The 20,921-nt window shown below is 38.1% G+C and overlaps 1 protein-coding gene across 1 annotated transcript; it reads left to right on the top strand.

Annotated features, from left to right (window-relative positions):
• Positions 1-12,669: 12,669 nt before the first annotated feature.
• LOC149245417 (peroxidase 5-like) lies at positions 12,670-20,688 on the top strand. The gene is made up of 4 exons (XM_089455588.1): positions 12,670-13,043; positions 19,413-19,604; positions 19,695-19,860; positions 19,970-20,688. Exons 1-4 carry the CDS (start codon positions 12,861-12,863, stop codon positions 20,386-20,388), a joined length of 960 nt encoding a protein of 319 aa, XP_089311714.1. The 5' UTR covers positions 12,670-12,860; the 3' UTR covers positions 20,389-20,688.
• Positions 20,689-20,921: the final 233 nt, after the last annotated feature.

The raw sequence follows: 20,921 nt of genomic DNA, 5'->3' as shown, positions 1-20,921 counted from the left end.
GTCACATTATTCTGTTGATGTTCATTTAATTTTTGAGACTCATATCAAAGCACTTAACTTTCCTACATCATGAATCTTGGATGTCCCTCCTTGTGACAACTATGATAAAATTCTTTTCAATATTTGTTATTATTAGTACTGGTGCATTGGTTAATAGTTTCTTTAGCTAATCAAAACTTGTAGCAACATTAGGTTTCCATTTGAACCTATTTCCTTTATTCTACAAAGAAGTAATTGGGTCGTCAATCTTAGATAATTTTTTAATGAGCCTCCTATAATAACTTGTCAGTCCCATGAATGACTTAACTTTAGCCATAGTCTTATGTGTTGGCCATTACATGATGGCCTTAATCTTCTCTGGATCAATTGCTACTCCCTCCATGGATCAAAACATATCTTAGCATAATAGAAGAATGAGAGAAAAACCCTAATTTAAATAAACTTGTCTTATACGGTCAATCATTTCATAAAAGACTGATAACTTTCAAAGCTTGAGGTTACAAGTGCAAAAATAAGATGGCTAAAAACCATACAAATAATTATAGAGGAAACAAAAAATTTCATCAGACAATTTATGTACATTACCTGAAGGATGGTATGTCAGTCAAGAAAACATTAAGAGTATGAAAACCTGGATTTCTTGTATCCTCTGTGATGAATATACAACTCAGCAAAATTGTAAACAATTCCAAACAACTAGAATTTAAATACCCATAATATGTGTTTTTAAATTTATAAATAACAAATCACCGATTGGGGTGCGAGCGGGAAAATTTTGGTCATTTCAATACATGATAGACACTCTCTGAATCCCAAGGCGATCCCTCACCATCCTCCACATGCTCGTATCACATGTAGTGGCGGCATAATGTATGTATTCAATCAATGCAATTAATGAAGGTGACAAGAAAAATTTAACGTGACATGCTCCCCACCTTTTAGTTGTTCAAGCTGGTAAGTTCTCTATCTATGACTGGGTTTGGCATAATCTTGGATTCGAGAAAACCGGAAGTCTGTGGCAGAATTCTGTGGACGTATCTTATGGGCCTCTAGTTCATTCACAATAGGTTCAGGTCATTTGTCTCGGGTGTGTTCTCAGTCTTATCACATATTTCTCTAGCATGGATTGTTCTTCTTGTCTACAAGTTTCATGGGAGAAGGGATATGAATTTCATAAACTAATCTGGGAGGCATATTTTCTCGAAATGGCTATTGTTTTCTCCAAATTGCTTGAAGGTTGTCTAGTTTTCTATATTCCCGGTCTGTGCTCTATGGAATTCTATTGGCTCATATGGGTATTCCATTGATCAAGCCTATGGGTCACTCATGGTCTCTCTCGATCTATCATTGGTGCCCTAACTCTAGTTTTCCTTTGGAATTTTGTGGCTGTGGCCTTGAAGTACTAAGGTCTCCACATGGAAATGGATTGGCTTTTAGTTCTACCCTGAGTTGTTCTAATTACTATTGGAATGATGTTTATGAGCATTAGGAATCCCCGTTTCTAAGGTTCTGGGACCCTAAATGGACCCACCACTGGGTTTTCCATGGGTCATGGTTCTCACAATTGATTACCTTGATAGGTCCTCTTAGGTGTGACCCCTGGAAGCACTTTCACTCAGGGCAGGTTGAGGCCACCTAACCATTCAGCACATGGATGTAACCTACCTATTGTTGGAATGATAATGAAAGGTCCTACTAACCTTACAAAAAAAAATTATAAGAAAAAGGGTTACAAAAGGGTTTTATCTTAGACGATTACTTGAGATATATTTCTTGTAAGAAATGGGAAACCTAGTGCTCGGAATGAGAAATTTCTCATTATTTCATGAACAAACTCTTGAATGACTTTCATGGCTAGCCTTCAAGGATCCGTATAAACCCTTTTGCGGAGAAACACCTTGAATATAGAGGTGAAGACATGATAAATATAAGGCCAAGAGAGCTAGATCGCGAGAAATATAACCCATGAATCATAGCACTGAGAAAAACGTAAAAAGGAATCAATGACATAGCAGAAGGATTACCTCTAGTATAACACTTGGAAATTCAAATAGTTAACATTCTTCCTCAAACAATTAATGATATAGTATATGAGGAGATAAAAACCTATTCCCTTGTATGTTGTTTCGTAGTAAAAATACCTTCAAAGAATTAGTTGCAAAGTAGAAAAGTCGTAGAGTGCAAACAAAGGAATGAATGAACAGATACAAGACTATTAGGGTAGTCATTAAACCAAAGAAAAAACCTATCCTCTAAACACCATTCATTCAAAAATATTAAATCACAACCATCATTTGGATAGGTTGAAAATATGCTTATGTAAGCATAGAAAGGTGACACGTATATCCATGAAATGATCTAGAGAACTCATATACACATTGTAACCATATCATGTTCAAAGCATAGGAACTATGATATATCTATATCTATATATATATATATATATATAGATAACACATTGAAATGAAGTTTAATGAATGTAAATATGAAGAGGTTGGTGAAAGCAATGCATTCCAAAGCTCACACATATGACAAGATTTGATATAGTTGATATATGATAATGCGTTCAAATATGAAAAAAAAAACAAAAGTTATGGTTGAATTTAATAACATGTCTAAGGTCATGTTATAACATTAATAAGAGGTCAAGAGAATAATATTATATATAAATCTGAGCATGTTATGAATTGTTAAAGATACTTTTAGTTAAATGATATGATAACATATAAAGTAAAACCCACTAATACAATGTATATTAGGGAATGGTTAAATAGGCCTAGGATTTATAGATTGGATTCCAACCAAGAACTCCAAAGTATTAATTGTAGCTTAGCTCAAAATTTAATACACCAGTTATTTGAAGAAGGAAAAAATCTTTATTATAGAACACAAAATATACTAAAATGAGATTATCAATGAAGAAGAGTTTAGGGAATACAAATAAAAATCATAATAGGAAAATGAGAAACAAAAATACAATATTAGAGGAAAAGATAGAATGAATGGGTGACAAGTTATTGTTACAAAATCATTTTCCACCTATTATAGAAAAATGACACTTATATAGTTTATCAAAGTAGGGATTATTAGGAGAAAGTAAAATAATAGTGATTAATGTTCTAAATAGCTAGTCATTTTCTTTATAAAAAAAAATGTGTTAGAGGAGCGTCACTACAGAAAGAGAGCATGGGGGCTAAGGAGAGAGAAATAGGGGAGGCTTAGCGAAAGGGAGAGAGAACTGGATGTAGGAGTGAGACATAAGGACATAGAGAGAAATGGATAACTAGGGAGAAAAGGGTGAAGAAGGAGGAAGAATGAGAAGAGGGAAGGAGGGAGAGATAGATAGATAGAATTGTTGGCATTATGATATAGGTGTTGTCTTTGATGGAAACTCATTCAGATGACAGATCATAGTGCAGAAGTTCAATAGCAAAGAATTAATGATCAGAGAGAGGTATACGTAGGTTCACCTTGACAAAGAAGTGTATACACGCAGTTTAATAGACGAATATGTGCTTATAACGTACACACGCAATTTCACAGAAAGAAAGGAGCAGTTTTGGTCCAAGGTATTTGGCCCATGGTATTTTGATCCATGGTATTGGTCCAAGGTATCTGGTCTAAGGTATTGACCCTAGGTATTTGGTCCAAGGTATTGGTCCTAAAGTGGTTGTGGACCATGGTATTGAGAAAGGCCTAAAACTATAAAACAAGGAGAAGATCATTAGGTCAAGTGTGCAAGAATTGAATATTTGATGAAGTGTGAGATCCACTATGCAGGTTATGTGTTTGTGATGCTTTGCTTGATCTGAACCAAGGATGCACCTAGTTAGATGATGATGAATGATGGATCGAGATCTTAAGGCTTGGAATGTATTATCATTATATGGTTTGATCATTAATAGACTAGATCTGAATTACTAACTTTTTTTTATTCTATAAATGTTATGATCTGGGTATGATTGATGTCTGGAATAGCTGCAATGTTATGAATTAATATTTGCAGATATATATGCGGGTTAGCTTTGGTAAAAGTGCGTATACACGCTAGTTCGGTTCATCAGAGTAGTGTATACATTATGATATTTGATATTTGAGGTTGTTAATGGTTCTAGTGGTTGTTGTAGAGTTATCGGTTCTTCTCTGTGTTTTGGTGATTATGTTTTGATGACAGGTTTCAATGATTCAATTGTTGGGTGATTCAGAGATTGATGATGCAGGTGTAGCTGATCGTTGTATTGCAGTGGTGATTGATTTTGAGCTTCAATGTTGTTGATGGGTCCAGTATGAAAATTGGATGAAACGTGGCCTTCAGATTATGGTGTTGCATTCCAGGAGTATCAAGTCTGAAAATTTATGAAACGTGGTCCCTGGAGGAAGAGAGAAGGTCATAGCCTTCTATAGGCCGACACCTACATATTGGTAAACATATTGGCCAGTACAAGAGCCAGGGGGTTGGAGCTCCCTTCCAGTAGCAGCTGGAAAATGAGTGAAGTTTGGAGCCTTCAGTAGGCCGACTCCTATGTACTAGTAAACATATCAACTAGTACAAGAGCTAGGGGGTTGTAGCTCCCTTCTAGTAGAAGCTGGAGAACGAGAGAAGGTTGTAGCCTTTTGGATGTGGGTGCCTACGTACTGGTATGAGTCTGCACCAATACAAGATTGTAAATAGGTTTTTCTTATATTAAAAGAAGACAACAGCAAATCGTTTTTGTCTCGCATTGGGTTTCCACCTTAAACCTTGGTGTTCATGTGTGTTTCTTATGTGTGATGCTCTGTTCTGTTTTTACTGCACCTGGTTACTGTTTATATGGTTAATGAAGTATTGATGCATTGATTAAATATCAACATATGATGAATTAACTAAATCATAAGTTTGTTGGATATACGCTAGTTGCATTAAATACAGTTGTGTGTACACGCGAGTTCCCTTAACTGAAGTAGCGTATATGAATCCAAGTATGGAAATGAAAAATTTATTGATTTTCTAATATTAATTCACCCCCTCCCTCTCAGTATTATTTCTAGCAATTGGTATCATAGCAGGTCCTTCAAAAGAAGCTTGATCGCTTGAAGGGAGATCCATCAAAATGAATAATCAAGAGAGCATGGGAACCAAAGTTGTCACTATTTTATTGGGAAGTTTGTCAAAATCAAAGTTTGTCAAGGTCAATCAGCTCAAATCAACGAAATAAATATGGGATAAAATCGTTCTAAGATACGAAGGAGACTCTTAGGTAAAACGTGTTAAGATTCAAACTCTCAGAACTCAGTATGAAACTATTAAGATGCATAGTGATGAAAGCATAACTAGTTACTTCCTACGTATAGATGAGGTTGTCAATTGTATGAAGAATCTGGATGAAGAAATTAAGGAAGTTGTCTTAGTTGAGAAAGCTTTGAGATCCTTGTCTACTAAATTTGAACCCAAAGTGTCTGCCATAGAAGAAAAACAGGATCTACAGAATATCACTATGACACAACTTCACAGAATCTTAACTACCTTTGAGATGATAAAAGGAGGACCATCAGATAAGATAGAAGCAACATTTAAAGCATTAGTAAAAGGAAAATAAAAATTATATGAATCATGACACATCTCAGAAGAAAAAGATGAGGTACATTTTGTCAAGCAGCTGCAAAAGGGGTTCTGGAAGGTTCAAAGGTAAGCTACCTTTCAAATGTTTTTCTTATGGAAGAGTTGGTCATTACACTGCTAGATGGCCTCATAACAAGGGGAAGATGCCTAAAGAAGGTAATAGAAGTTATTATACTCATGATGATAGTGATGGATTGTCCAATAGTGATGAAGATGATCAAGAAATTAGACTATTCATGGCATATGAAAATAATGACTCAGAAAAAGGAAGATTCCATTAAAGAAATATGTCAACTTAAAATCAGTTTGGCAGAAAAGGATAAAATCATAAACACAGTGACACATAAACTCATTGAAAAGGACAAACACAATGAAGTGCTAGAATGTGAAGTGGTAAGTCTAAGAAAATAACTTGAACAAACAAAGACTCTGAATCTTAGATTTGCTAAAGGATCAAAAACATTAGATGAAATCCTCAAAGTTCAGTGTTCGCCCATTATAAATACTGGTCTTGGTTTTCATGAAGGTGAATCTAGTTCACAAGGTAAGGTAAGAAACTCCAATGAAAATTATGAGTTGCTCAACAAGGAAATATAAATTCAACCACATCAACAACCAAGGAAAGAGATTCTTCAAATAAAATCTATTACTCCTAACTGTGGAAGTAATAGTTAGTTATTTCCTTCAAAGAATGACGTTGAATGTTTTATATGGCATAAATTTGGACATGTTTCAGCCACATACAGAAGAAGAATGGTTCAAGATCATCACATAGAAAAATCATCAAGTTCCAGGTACTTTAAGGGATATTGTTTTCCCTGCAATATGTTTGGTCACAAAGCTATTGATTGCAATAAAAGGAATATGAATCATGTAAGATGTTATGCATGTAACAAGTTTGGACATAAGTAAAGGAGTGTAGGAGCAAAATTCGGACACCAAACCAAAAGGAGCATACATCATCTCAATCCCAGGTATTGAAGAAGACTGAATTATTGTCAGAAAGATGTGGCATAGCTCAGTTTGCAGACATAACAGACCCAGGGGAAACTGAAAGTGTAAAACTTCAATATTCCAATTTGCATACGCAACTATTACGAAGAAAAGTTGAGTATATATGTGAGTTAGATGATGCACAGTCACATATATGGTGTTCTGAGGAAAAAGAAGTAGTACAGACTACGGAAAAGGAGTCTAATATGGTTTAGTCGCTTATCTGCTCTGTTTGATGATGGTATGGCACAGGTTCAAGGGGAGCATATGCTTCAAATAATGCATTCTTGGCATTATGGTTAGAATTCTTTGGTTATGATGCTTATGTGGCTAAATGATACATCTTGCTACTTATTGTTGGTTGGTCAAGAGAATGGTATTGCAGGTTACACATCTGGATGCTGATGACATATGCTTAAGGTGAAGATCATATATGGTGTATGATAGTTGTTGATGGTCTTTTTTAGATTTTTGGTCCTTGTTATAAAAGTCATGTATATCATTTGATGTAAAGGTCATGAAAATACCTAATTTGTAACCCCACTTTGCATGGGATGGATGATGTAATATTTCTTGTTTTTGTCATGTATAAAAAATTGGTATATCCCCACTTGGTTGGGTGGATGAGTGAATTTCGTATATCCCCACTTGGTTGGGAGATTGTTGTATGTATGAGTCATTGGTGATAGAAAGGTTATACTCACATAGTTGAGTCACAGAGTCATGTTGTTTTGTTGAATATATTTTTGCAGACTCTACATGTGCTTAGGGGGAGCAAGGATAGTTTAGTACATCTTAGCATGTACAAAGGGGGAGTTCAATCAGAGAATTCAACATGTGCTCAGGGGGAGAATGGATGGTTTAATGCATCTCAGCATGTACATAGGGGGAGCTAAATCAGAGATTTTAGCATGTACTTAGAGGGAGCATGGACAACATAATGTATATCAAGGGAGAGAATATCTTGGTTTGTCCTTTGCCCTTGATGAAAGGGTGGAGAGTGACTTGGTGTTGTTGTTGCCATGAAGTCCAAAGGGGGAGATTCTTGGCATTATGATACAGGTGTTGTCCTTGATGTCAACTCACTCAGATGATAGATCATAGTGCATAATGTCAATAGCAAAGAATTAATGATTAGAGAGAGGTATATGCAGGTTCACCTTGACAAAGAAGTGTATACACACGGGTTAACATACAAAAATGTGCATATAATGTACACACACACTTTCAAAAAAGAAAAGGTGCAGTTTTGGTCCAAGGTATTTGGTCCATGGTATTTTGATCCATGGTATTGTTCCAAGGTATCTAGTCCGAGGTATTGACCCCAGGTATTTGGTTCAAGGTATTGGTCCTAAAGTGGTTGTGGACCATGGTAATGAGAAAGGCATAAAACTATAAAAGGAGGAGGAGATCATTAGGCCAAGTGTGCGCGTATTGAATATCTTATGAAGTGTGAGATCCAGTATGCAGGTTATGGGTTTGTGATGCTTTGCTTGATCTGAACCAAGGGTGCACCTAGTTGGATGATGATGAATGATGGATCGGGATCTTAAGGCTTGGAATTTATTATCATTATGTGGTTTGATCATTGATAGACTAGATCTAAATTACTGACGCTTGTTTATTCTATAAATGTTATGATCTGGGTATGATTGATGTCTAGAATAGCTGCAAAGTTATGAATTAATATTTGCAGATCTATACGCGGGCTAGCTTTGGTAAAAGTATGTATACACGCTGGTTCGGTTCATCAGAGTGGCGTATGCATTATGCAATTTGATATTTAAGGTTATTGTTGGTTCTAGTGGCTGTTGCAGAGTTCTGGGTTCTGCTCTGTGTTCTGGTGACTATGTTTTGATGATAGGTTTCAGTGATTCAGCTGTTTGGTGATTCAGAGATTGATGATGCAGGTGTAGCTGATGGTTGTATTGCAGTGGGGATTTATTTTGAGCTTTAATGTTGTTGATGGGTTCAGTATGAAAATTGGATGAAACGTTGCCTTCAGATTATCGTGTTGTGTTCCAGGAGTATCCAGTCTGAAAATTTATGAAACGTGGTCCCTGGAGGAAGAGAGAAGGTCGTAGCCTTCTATAGGCCGACTCCTACGTACTAGGAAACATATCGACCAATACAACAGCCAAGGGGTTGGAGCTCCCTTCTAGTAGCAGTTGGAAAACAAGTGAAGGTTGGAGCCTTCAGTAGGCCGACGCCTATGTACTAGTAAACATATCGGCTAGTACAAGAGCTAGGGGGTTGTAGCTCCCTTTCAATAGAAGATGGAGAATGAGAGAAGGTTGTAGCATTCCGTAGGTGGGTTCTTGCATACTGGTATGAGTTTGCACCAGTACAAGATTGTAAATAGTTTTTTCTTATTATTAAAAGAAGACAACAGCAGGTGGTTTATGTCCCGCATTGAGTTTCCACCTTAAACCTTGGTGTTCATGTGTGTTTCTTATGTGTGATGGTCTGTTTTGTTTTTACTGCACCTGGTTACTGTTTATATGTTTAATGAAGTACTGATGCATTGATTAAAGATCAACATATGATGAATTAACTGAATCATAAGTTTGCTGGATATATGCTAGTTTCATTAAATACAGTTGCATGTACATGCGAGTTCCCTTAACTGAAGTAGTGTATATGAATCTGAGTATGGAAATGAAATATTTATTGATTTTCTAATATTGATTCACCCCCCCCCCCCTTCCCCCCTGCGTGCGCCTCTCACTGTTATTCCCAACAAGAATAACATAGAGTAAGATGGGAAAGGAGTGTGTGAGGACTATGTAATGCATGTGCATTATACAATGTGTGTGTGTGTGTGTGTGTGTGTGTATAAAGTTAAGGCCCTCATAATGAGGCCTAATAGTCAACCTCATCATTTTAAGCTTCACTTTGTTTTATAACTTAAAAAATATCTAAAATCAACATTAAAAATTATGGAAAATCATGACACACATGATCTATCTGTTATCTACAATTTTTCAAAATTGTTTCAATTTTTTTTCATTTACATACCAAACCTATGGCTTAACGCAAAGATATGCATTATGTTTCATAGAAATAATATCTTATCAATTTTAGAAAAAAACACCATTTTTCTTATGTTACATAATTTTTCCATAAATAAAAGTTATATATTCAAGAAGACAAATTAATTTTCCACATTTAATCCTTTTACACTGTGTTCTAAAGTGGTTCTAAAAGGTTGTGTAAGTACCTCTAATAATTCTTTTTCTGATCATATTTCTTCTTTTCCATATTTCCATTGCAATTAACATGTTATCAATAGCTAATATTATCTTGCACCAACCCATAATCATTCTCTACCTCATACTCCTTAGATAGATGTTAATGCCTTCAATATTTCAAACAAACAATACAAGAAACATGGGCATTCTTTTACAAATGTTGGTTCTGTTGGACGATTGGCATTGTCTAGATGGCTAGTGGCTGTGATAGTGTTGGCATTGATGTCAACCAGATTATCATGGTGATTGGGAGCTTAGGAGGAATCCTATGGTAGCTGTAGGCTTCTGGTAGAGAATCATCATAGTAGCAAGCCTATTGAAAAACCATAAAATGATGACTATGGGAATCGGTAGTCTAGGATCAAGAGGAATCCTATGGTATTTGCAAGCTTCTGGTAGAGAATTATCATAGTAGAAGGTTTATTGAAAAGCCATAAAATAATTACTATGGCGATTTGGAGTCGAGGAAGAATCCCATGGTTCCTATTGTGCTTGTAGAGAATCATCATAGTAGCAAACTTACTAGAGAGGTCATAAAATGATGACTATGGTGGTTGGGAGTTCAGGATTCCAGGCACATGAAGAATACTCAAGGAGCAAAGAACGACTGAGATTTTGAAGCCATTTTATAGGTAGCATATGGGCTCAAAGCCCACATTGGACCCTCTCCATTGGAAATTGCTCTGAAAGATCTTTCCAACGGTGTGTGGAAGTCTAAAAATTGTCTCTTGGTTCAAAAGTTATGGTTTGCCGATGTGAGGGTCTCGAGATCCTAAGGAGGCCAAACTATCGAAGGTCGAAGAAGATTAGAGCAGGCTATATCAGAGGTCATAAAATATTAGAACCGTGGAGCAGGTAATATTGGATATTGGAATATCGGAACCCTAGAGCAGGTAATATCAGGATATAGGAAGCTAGAGGCCATCAGAACATCGGAGGAAGCGGATATCGAAATATTAGAAGGTTGAAGCTATCAGAACCTCGAAACTTCTTAACATTTGAATTTTGAGAAGGTATGATATATGGAGCTACCTATATTTTTAAAAGCACTGAGGGATGTGTAGTAGGAGTAAGAAATGTTTTCGTAGCAAAACCAAGGCTTGACAGGACACCTTCTATCTCCTCTAGTAAGACATATGGAGACATGTGATTTTCTCTGAGAATATGGAGTGGCAACTGACGTCAACATGACGTGGAAGCAAGTGCACACGTGGCAGCTTGTCTTGGCATTTTCATTGGCCTCATGGGGCAAATCAGAGTGACACGTGTCACCATTCAAGAGGCGCCACGTGGAGAAATTAAAAGGTCATGACATCATCCCAGAGGTCAGCATATCGAAGGTTGAGAACCTCATAACTCCTATGAAAGTGGAATTTGAAAAGGTTACGATAAAGGGGGATCCGATATTATATGGCACATGGTCGTGTGGAGATCAAAGGAACTAAGGGCTAAGCAAAGGGAACTAAAACACAATTGGGACTTTGCAAAAGTTATGATATGGAGGGGCTTCGATCTAATGCTACAGTGGTATCCTAAGTCAACGGTCACATGCTGAGTCTTGTGAGAAAGAAGACGCTTAAGGAACTAAGTGGCAAGGGACTAAATGTATCAAGATTATGTGATATCGTAACGTTTTTTTTGTATGAGTTACGATATGTTGGGGCTCTGATAGAACAATAGAGTGATTTAAAATGATGAATGGGTTGGCAGCTAGAGATTAAATGCAATTCAACGAAGTTGGTTTATAGAGTAGTGGGATCTGTCGAAAGCATTGAGACAAGGCAACGAAGAAAATGGTCCACAAAGAAGAGTTGAAGAAATGAAGAAAACAATTGTTTACTTCGAGTGTGTGTCTTGTAGATTTAAATGAGAAACAGAGTGGCCATTTCTGAGTACTATCAAGCTCTATGGAGCAATGAATAAACATGGGAAGTCATGGTAGAGTGTGCACGTGGATTTTGATTAAATTGTCAATGAAAGAAGTCAGAAGCCCATCCTTGTGTTTAATGCCATGAAGAAATTCAACCTTCAGACGCAACAGGAGGAGGAGGATACATGAACATCCCCTTTCGCATGCATTAGGATAATGTTAGCTTTAAAATATTTGTGAAGAGGTAAGCAAAGTTGTGAGGGTCAGCACGCGGATATGGATATAATGCTGGGATCAATCTCTATCATCAAAATTATAACAATCTCTCATAAATTCATGGGCGCCGCAAGTATTATTATTTTATTATAAAAAATTATATGTTAAAAGTGTTGGTCATTGGTATTGTTATAATGGATGTTTTACCTTTTATGTGAAAATGAAAATGAAAATGAAAATGAAAATTGAATTTATGCATTCAGTTCAGTTCAATTAAATTAAATTAAAATATATATACATATAAAACAAGTAAAACGAAATAAAATTATAGGCTGGGACGAGCTTTATGATGAAATTATTTTTTTATTACACTATCATTAATTTGGCGCCTACATTCATTATCAAACTAATTCTCCGCCGGCGCCTGGATGTATTTGGTGATAGCGATGCCGTCTTCTTCAAACTCATTCTCTGCCGGCGCCTTCGATGTATTTGGTGAGACACGGGAAACAAGAAATTGTGTTAATTTTTAAATCCCTCCTTGCATCTTTCGATGAACCCCGGCAAGCGAGAAAGGTTGAATTGAATTGTTCCACTGGCCATCATGTTTCTTGGTCAATGTACATGTGTCAATTTTGCCATCGCGATGCACCCTCATCCACTTACGCTCCAAGGTGACATGCCTTTAAATACTATGGCGCCACTATATTCGTTCATCTATTCATGAGCCAATTGTCCCCTAACATCAAGTGTTTATTACCTTACGCAAAAGGTTGTTGTATTCTTTGCTTCCATCTTCAGCCTCCGCCCACCGAGTCACTCGATCACCGAAACATCTGTTACTTCATCTTTAATTGACTCAACTGCATCATTCCAAATGGACTATTGATCAATTGATAATCGCTGTCTGCTTAATTTAGTTAATATTGCAATGTTAATGTCATCTGCTCTTGTGATAGTAACGAATGCGAATGGGTTAAAGGTGGGTTACTACCGCGATAGGTGCCCAGAGGCGGAGGAGATTGTAGGTGCAGCTATGGCCAAAGCCGTGACAGCAAATCCTGGCGTTGCACCTGCTCTCATCAGGATGCATTTTCATGACTGCTTCGTCAGAGTAAGTATACATTCTTATAATTACATATCATATATGTAGTGGTGTATATCAATTTCATGCGATAATCTGCCCATTGATGGTTGCAGTGTTGGGTATTTTTAGATGGGGAAATACCAAAACCAGATAAAATAAAATTCACCACAGAGACAATGCTCTGTTTACTTTGTCCAGGATCTTTTGACAAGAACCTCTTAAAATCAAAATGACTCAGAAGACACCATTACACAGTCACAAAGCATTTCTATTAATTAAAAACAAACTGAAACTCTGTTACATATTTCTTCCTCTGTTCAAAGAGGGAATTACAAAAACAACTCTGCTGCTCTCACAGATTTTCCACTGCTGTGGAAATTACATACACAGCTCTCTGTTCTTCAAAAACTAAATCAAAACATTACATTGCCATTTCTTTATCGCACTGCTGTGCATTTACAAAATAAGAATCGCACTCACTCGTGCCTAACCACCCCACTCACAACATAAAAAAAACTACACACTACAGCACGTAGCCATGTTTTTAACATATGACAACGTATACAAAAAAAAACATATAAAAAAAATCGTATGTCATATGGGACAATGCCCATAACCAAAATTAAAAAGCATGTCCATAATAATATTAAAGACATATGAGAAATATGGGACGTATGCCCATCCTCTCAATAAAGCCTCCACCTAAAAACTACGACCAACCAAAAAAAACATTAATTCTTCCTACGGCGGTCAACCTTTTACTCCACGCAGAAACTTGATTTGACGCGAGCGGAGGGCAACTTCGGAGAGTCAACGGCTGAGATCACGTGCCCAGTTCACTTGGCTGATCCAACGTGGTTCGCACACCCTCCTCCGGCAAAACAAACGACTTTTACCGTCCGGGGAAAGTGGTTTTGGGGCGTTCGTACATGGGACGCGTGGCGGAGAGTGAAGGTGTTCGGAGCCTCCTCCTGCTCGTACAGTCTTGGAGAATGGCGGTGCGGGGAGACCGGCCTGGTTTTCAAAAACCACCGCCGCGCTGTTCAAATTAACAATTTAACACTCCCCTTTAATTTTAACAGCCGCGCCTTCGGTCATTCCCAAACACTTTCTCAAAAATTCGAAACTCTTCTGAACCAATGGCTTTGTCAAGATGTCTGCAACCTGTTCCTGGGTCCTGCAATGTTCGAGGACAATTTCTTCATTGTTCACTAACTCTCTGATGTAGTGAAACCTTGTGTCGATGTGTTTCGTTCTCTTATGAAACACTGAATTCTTTGACAAGGCAATAGCTGAGCTATTGTCACAAAAGACCACTGTCGCTTTTGCCTGCTCCTGGCCTAAGCTTCTCAACATTCTTCTCATCCATACTGCCTGACATGCTGCTGCTGTCGCTGCCACATATTCTGCCTCTGTTGTAGATAATGCTACAATGGACTGCTTCTTAGAAGCCCATGAAATGGCTCCTGAACCCATGTTAAAAACATAACCGGAAGTGCTCTTCCGATCATCTACACTTCCAGCCCAATCGCTATCTGTGTACCCAACCAAATCTGAATGTTCTGAGGCATGATATAGAATTCCAAACATTTTGGTACCTTTGACATACCTCAAAATTCTCTTTGCTGCCTGCCAATGTGCCTCCTTCGGCCTCTCCATGAACCTGGAAATCAAACTAACAACATACATTAAATCAGGCCTAGTTGCTGTTAAATACATAAGGCTGCCCACAATGCTTTTATACAAGCTAGGATCAAAATCCTTGCTGCTGTCCTCTCTGCTGAGTTTTAATCCCATCACTGTGGGAGTGATGGCTGCCTTGCATTCTTGCATCTTAAATCTGCCCAAAACTTGATTTACATATCTTGCTTGAGATATAAAAATTCCTTTTTCATTTTGATCTACTTCTATGCCTAAGAAGTATCTCAAGAAACCCATGTCAGTCATTTCAAATTCATTCTTCATGACTGATTTAAAATTCTCAATAAGATAAATATCATTTCCAGTGAAAATAACATCATCTACATACAAGACAACAATTAAAATTTTACCATCCTTTTCCTTGATGTAGACTGTGGGTTCTCCTTCACATTTGTCAAATTCATTCTCCAATAGATATGAATCTATCCTGCTGTACCATGCTCTTGGCGCTTGCTTCAGCCCATAAAGAGCTTTCTTCAATTTGCACACTTTGTGCTCTTCTCCTTTCTTCTCATATCCGAGAGGCTGTTCCACATAGACCTCTTCCATTAACACTCCATTTAGGAATGCTGACTTCACGTCCATTTGGTAGACTTTCCATTTGTTTTGTGCTGCTATGGACAGCACTGCTCTCACGGTTTCCATTATTGCAACCAGGGCGAAAGTCTCCTCATAATCTCTCCCATACTGCTGCTTGTAGCCTTTGACAACCAGCCTTGCTTTATGCCTTTCAATCTTGCCTTCAGCATTGCTCTTGGTCTTGTAGACCCATTTCACACCAATGACTTCTTTGCCTTTTGGTAATTCAACCAAATCCCATGTTTTGTTTCTTTCTATGGCATTCATCTCTTCATCCATAGCTTCTATCCATTTCCTATCTTTAATAGCTTCTTCAAAATGGATAGGATCATCAACATGACAAAACAAGGCAAATAAGGAATTCATTCCTTCTTCATAAATTTCACTTAGATTTCTAAACTTTTTACCTCTTTCACTTGGTGTGCAAGTGCTTGAAGATGCACTTGAGTTTCCTCCTTGTGGTGTGCTTGGAGAAGCACTCTCATTGATCCTCAATGGTGTACCTTGCTGTCCTTGTGTTGGTGCTGCTGTTTGGGGATTCATTTCAGCCACCTCCTCTTCATCTTCATCATGAGGCAAACAGCTTTTAATGTTCACTGTTTTCTCTATGCTTCCATCCCAAGCTTCCTCTTCAATGAATTGAACATCCCTGCTTACAAAGAACTTCTTGGTAGATGGAATGTACAGCCTGTAGGCTTTGGATTCATCACTGTATCCAATGAAGATGCATTTCTCCCCTTTGCTGTCCAACTTCCTCCTTAGTTTATCTGGAATGTGTGCATAGGCCACACACCCAAAAACTCTCATGTGGGTGACTCCTTGCTTTCTCCCACTCCATGCCTCTTCTGGCACTTTGTTCATGACTGCCTTTGTAGGACACCTGTTCAAAATATAAACTGCACAATGTACAGCTTCAACCCAATACTCATTTGGCAAATGCTTTGCCTTCAACATGCTCCTTGCCATCTCCATGATGGTTCTGTTCTTCCTTTCAACAACTCCATTTTGTTGTGGGGTGTACCGAGTTGTGAACTGTTTATGTATTCCATTTTCTCTACAAAACTTTAGGAATTCATTTGAGATGTACTCACCTCCTCTATCAGTTCTCAATACTTTTATGTGCAGCCCGCTTTGGTTCTCCACAAGTGCTTTGAAGCTTTGGAATTTCTCAAAGACTTCACTTTTGTTCTTGAGGAAATATATCCAAGTCTTTCTTGTAAAATCATCAATGAATGTCAAGAAATATAGGCTGCCAGCTAATGATGGAGCTTGCATTGGTCCACACAAATCTGAGTGGATAATCTCTAAGGGTGCCTTTGCCCTTATACTTTTCCCTGATGGAAAACTTTCTCTGTGTTGTTTTCCCAAAATGCAGCCTTCACATAGGCTGTCCGGTTTCTCTATTAATGGTAATCCTCTTACCATTCCTTTTCTGCTCAACAAATTTAGACCTCCAAAATTTAGATGCCTGAATCTCAAGTGCCATAACCAGTTCTCATCCTTTGGCACGCTTTGGAAGGCCTCTTGGGTGACTGCTGCCATTTCCTTCTTGTTCTTCAAGTCTGCCCGGATCCGGAGAGGGAACATCCTGTTCCTTGTCATCTTCACTTCAGCAATGCATCTTTTGCTGGGTGGTATGTCCATGATGGTGCACACATCATTTACAAAGTAAACATTGTAACCCTTTTGGATAAGCTGTCCAACACTCAATAGGTTACATCTCATTCCGGGGACATAGTATACATCTGCTATGGTTTTCCTTTCTCCTTGCTTTGTAAATATTTTTACCTCCCCTTTTCCCATAACAGAGACTTTACTATCCGTTCCTAGTGTGACCTCTGATTTCAAATTCTGATTTAAGACTGAAAAGAGGGCTATATTCCCTGTCATATGGTTGCTGCAACCTGAGTCTAAAAACCAAATGTCTTCACTATGTGTTTCAGCCATGTTACAAGCTAACAGGACATTTTCTTGACAGCTGTTTTCTCTTGTAACATTTGCATTTTGTCTGCTGTTCATATCATGCTGTTTCTTTCTACAATCACTAGCATAATATCCATACTTTTTGCAATAATAGCATTGAACATTAGATTTATCATACCTTTGTCCTTGAGCATGATACTGATCTCTTTGTTGGCTGCTGCCTTGACCTTGGTTCTGATTTGGATTGCTGCCTCTTCCTTGTGCATTTGATGGGCTGTTCCTTCCACTTCTGTTCTGGCTTCTGCCTCTTCCTCTTCGGTTTCCTCTTCCTTGACCTCTTCCTCTTCCAAAGGACATCTGGGTCTTGAAGGCTTGCTCAAGGGATGAGTTTTCATTCCTACTCAACCTCTGCTCATGAGTTATCAGTGATGCATGCAACTCATCAACTGAATATTTTGAGAGATCCTTTGTCTCTTCAATGGTGGTGACTATGGCATCAAACCTTGAGGGTAAGACCCTCAATATTTTCTCCACTATTCTTCTATCTTCAATTGTTTCTCCATGAGTTCTCATTTGTGTGATTACACCAATCACATGAGTGAAGAATGAGTCAATGTTATCTGACTCCTTCATGTTCAAGTTTTCAAAATCCTTTCTCAGCATTTGCAATTTTGCTGTCTTCACTCTCTCCATGCCTTGATAGGCTGTCTTGAGAGTTTGCCATGCTTCATGTGATGTTGTAGCTGCTGCTATCCTTGGGAATATACTCTGGTCCACTGCTTGATACAACAAGACAATGGCCTTTGCATCCTTCTTCCTATTGAGTTTCAGCTGATCCTTCTCTCCCTGAGTTAATGCATTGAACTCAGTTTCATCTGCTGGTTCCTCATACCCATATTCTACTAGTTCCCATATATCTTGAGTGATGAACAAAGCTCTCATGGTTATAGACCAGTAGTCATAGTTCTTCCTATTAAAGTGTGGGAGCTGGGTGTTGAACATACCCATGCTTGTGCTTGCCATTCCTTGCATCTTGAACTATGGTTTTAAATCCTTGACTCTGATTTTTTTTTAAAAACTGACTGTCTTCAGCAATAACAAAAGAAATGCTTTTGGGGAATACCTGAATCCTTCGCTGTCTGAGTCTTATGTCTGCCTGAGAGGTTTTGCTGCAGCAACAACCTTCTCCCTTCAGCTTCTTTAACTTCTTTAAAGAGCCTGAGCCTGCTCTGATACCACTGTTGGGTATTTTTAGATGGGGAAATACCAAAACCAGATAAAATAAAATTCACCACAGAGACAATGCTCTGTTTACTTTGTCCAGGATCTTTTGACAAGAACCTCTTAAAATCAAAATGACTCAGAAGACACCATTACACAGTCACAAAGCATTTCTATTAATTAAAAACAAACTGAAACTCTGTTACATATTTCTTCCTCTGTTCAAAGAGGGAATTACAAAAACAACTCTGCTGCTCTCACAGATTTTCCACTGCTATGGAAATTACATACACAGCTCTCTGTTCTTCAAAAACTAAATCAAAACATTACATTGCCATTTCTTTATCGCACTGCTGTGCATTTACAAAATAAGAATCGCACTCACTCGTGCCTAACCACCCCACTCACAACATAAAAAAAACTACACACTACAGCACGTAGCCATGTTTTTAACCTATGACAACGTATACAAAAAAAAACATATAAAAAAAATCGTATGTCATATGGGACAATGCCCATAACCAAAATTAAAAAGCATGTCCATAATAATATTAAAGACATATGAGAAATATGGGACGTATGCCCATCCTCTCAATAAAGCCTCCACCTAAAAACTACGACCAACCAAAAAAAACATTAATTCTTCCTACGGCGGTCAACCTTTTACTCCACGCAGAAACTTGATTTGACGCGAGCGGAGGGCAACTTCGGAGAGTCAACGGCTGAGATCACGTGCCCAGTTCACTTGGCTGATCCAACGTGGTTCGCACACCCTCCTCCGGCAAAACAAACGACTTTTACCGTCCGGGGAAAGTGGTTTTGGGGCGTTCGTACATGGGACGCGTGGCGGAGAGTGAAGGTGTTCGGAGCCTCCTCCTGCTCGTACAGTCTTGGAGAATGGCGGTGCGGGGAGACCGGCCTGGTTTTCAAAAACCACCGCCGCGCTGTTCAAATTAACAATTTAACATGCAGGGTTGCGATGGATCAATACTGATCGATTCTACAGCAGGAAATCAAGCAGAGAAGGAATCACCCGCGAACAATCCGAGCCTCCATGGGTTCGAAATAATTGATGAAGCAAAGTCTATTTTGGAAGACAAATGCCCGAACGTGGTCTCATGCGCTGACATCCTTGCCTTTGCTGCAAGAGATAGCGCCCACCTAGTAATTAACCTACTCATACCCTCTATTTCTCGCTCTGTGATATTGTAACTATATCTTTATATTCATATTTCCGTATATTGGCTAGCACAGGCTGGCGGATTAATTTGGGAAGTGCCAGCGGGACGAAGAGACGGAAGGATTTCTCGAGCATCAGACATCCCAGGGAACATTCCTGCTCCACAATTCAATGTGAACCAACTCACACAAAATTTCGCTGCAAAATTTTTGTCAGTGGAAGACATGGTCACTCTCTCGGGTAGCTACTGCTACTGATTAACAATAATCCAAATATATATTTGATTGAACTGAACGTATGATATCCCATCGTCAATCGTATTTTAACATAATTTAATATATATTTTCAGGGGCGCACTCTATCGGGGTTTCTCATTGCTCTTCATTCAGCGCAAACAGGCTTTACAATTTCAGTGGAACAGGTCATCAGGATCCCAGTATGGCCCCTCGATTCGCTTTGTCACTGAAAGCCAAATGCCCAATCCCTACTTCTAATTCAAATTCTGATCCAACCGTGCATTTGGATTCATTGACACCCAGACGTTTAGATGAGAAATATTACATTGATCTTCAAGTGAAACGTGGAGTGTTGACCTCTGATCAGACGTTGATGTCGACTCCATCGACAGTCAGAATGGTGAAGATCAACTCCAAATACCCGTCCATATGGAGGAAGAAATTTGGAAGGGCAATGGTGAAGATGGGTGAGATAGGTGTGTTGACAGGGTCGCAGGGGGAGATCAGGAAAAATTGCCGGATTGTCAACTAATTAAACTCAAAACTGTGAAGGCAAACCCAACTATGATATATTCCAATTATCTTATATTTTTATTCCAAGTAGGGTGCAATTTCACCCGAGTTCATAAGTATTTTTTGTTTTATAAAATGTTTAATATTCCATTTGATTTGGGATCTCGCTTAGAATAACACAAGCAACGCCGAGAAATCTTCTTCAAATGAAACATTGGAGTATTCTGGTTTGAAGTCTATAAGGGTTTCCAAGAAGCTCACAAATATACGAGCAGTACCGTAAAAACCAATGCAATGTTACAAAAATTGACTTACTCTACTTCGCACTTTGGGTTTATGAAATTAACATTTTATGGCCGAATTACTTTACATAGAAGATTCTTGTTTTAATTTATCCACCGTTTTTCGGTTTTTCTTTTCTTGCAATTTTTTCATGTATCCAAAATCGATATCAAGATTGGCGCTACTAGTTAAGGCTGATACCGATTATGGTCGTGTCGTTTATATCTCAATATAAAAAAATAATTTTAATTTCGGATAAATGATTTTTTA

This window comes from Pinus tabuliformis, chromosome 7 (genome assembly GCF_031772625.1).
Source record: "Pinus tabuliformis cultivar Carrire ecotype Pingquan chromosome 7, CPIR1, whole genome shotgun sequence".
NCBI classification, from domain to species: Eukaryota; Viridiplantae; Streptophyta; class Pinopsida; order Pinales; family Pinaceae; genus Pinus; species Pinus tabuliformis.
This window is presented reverse-complemented; position numbering and strand designations above follow the sequence as displayed.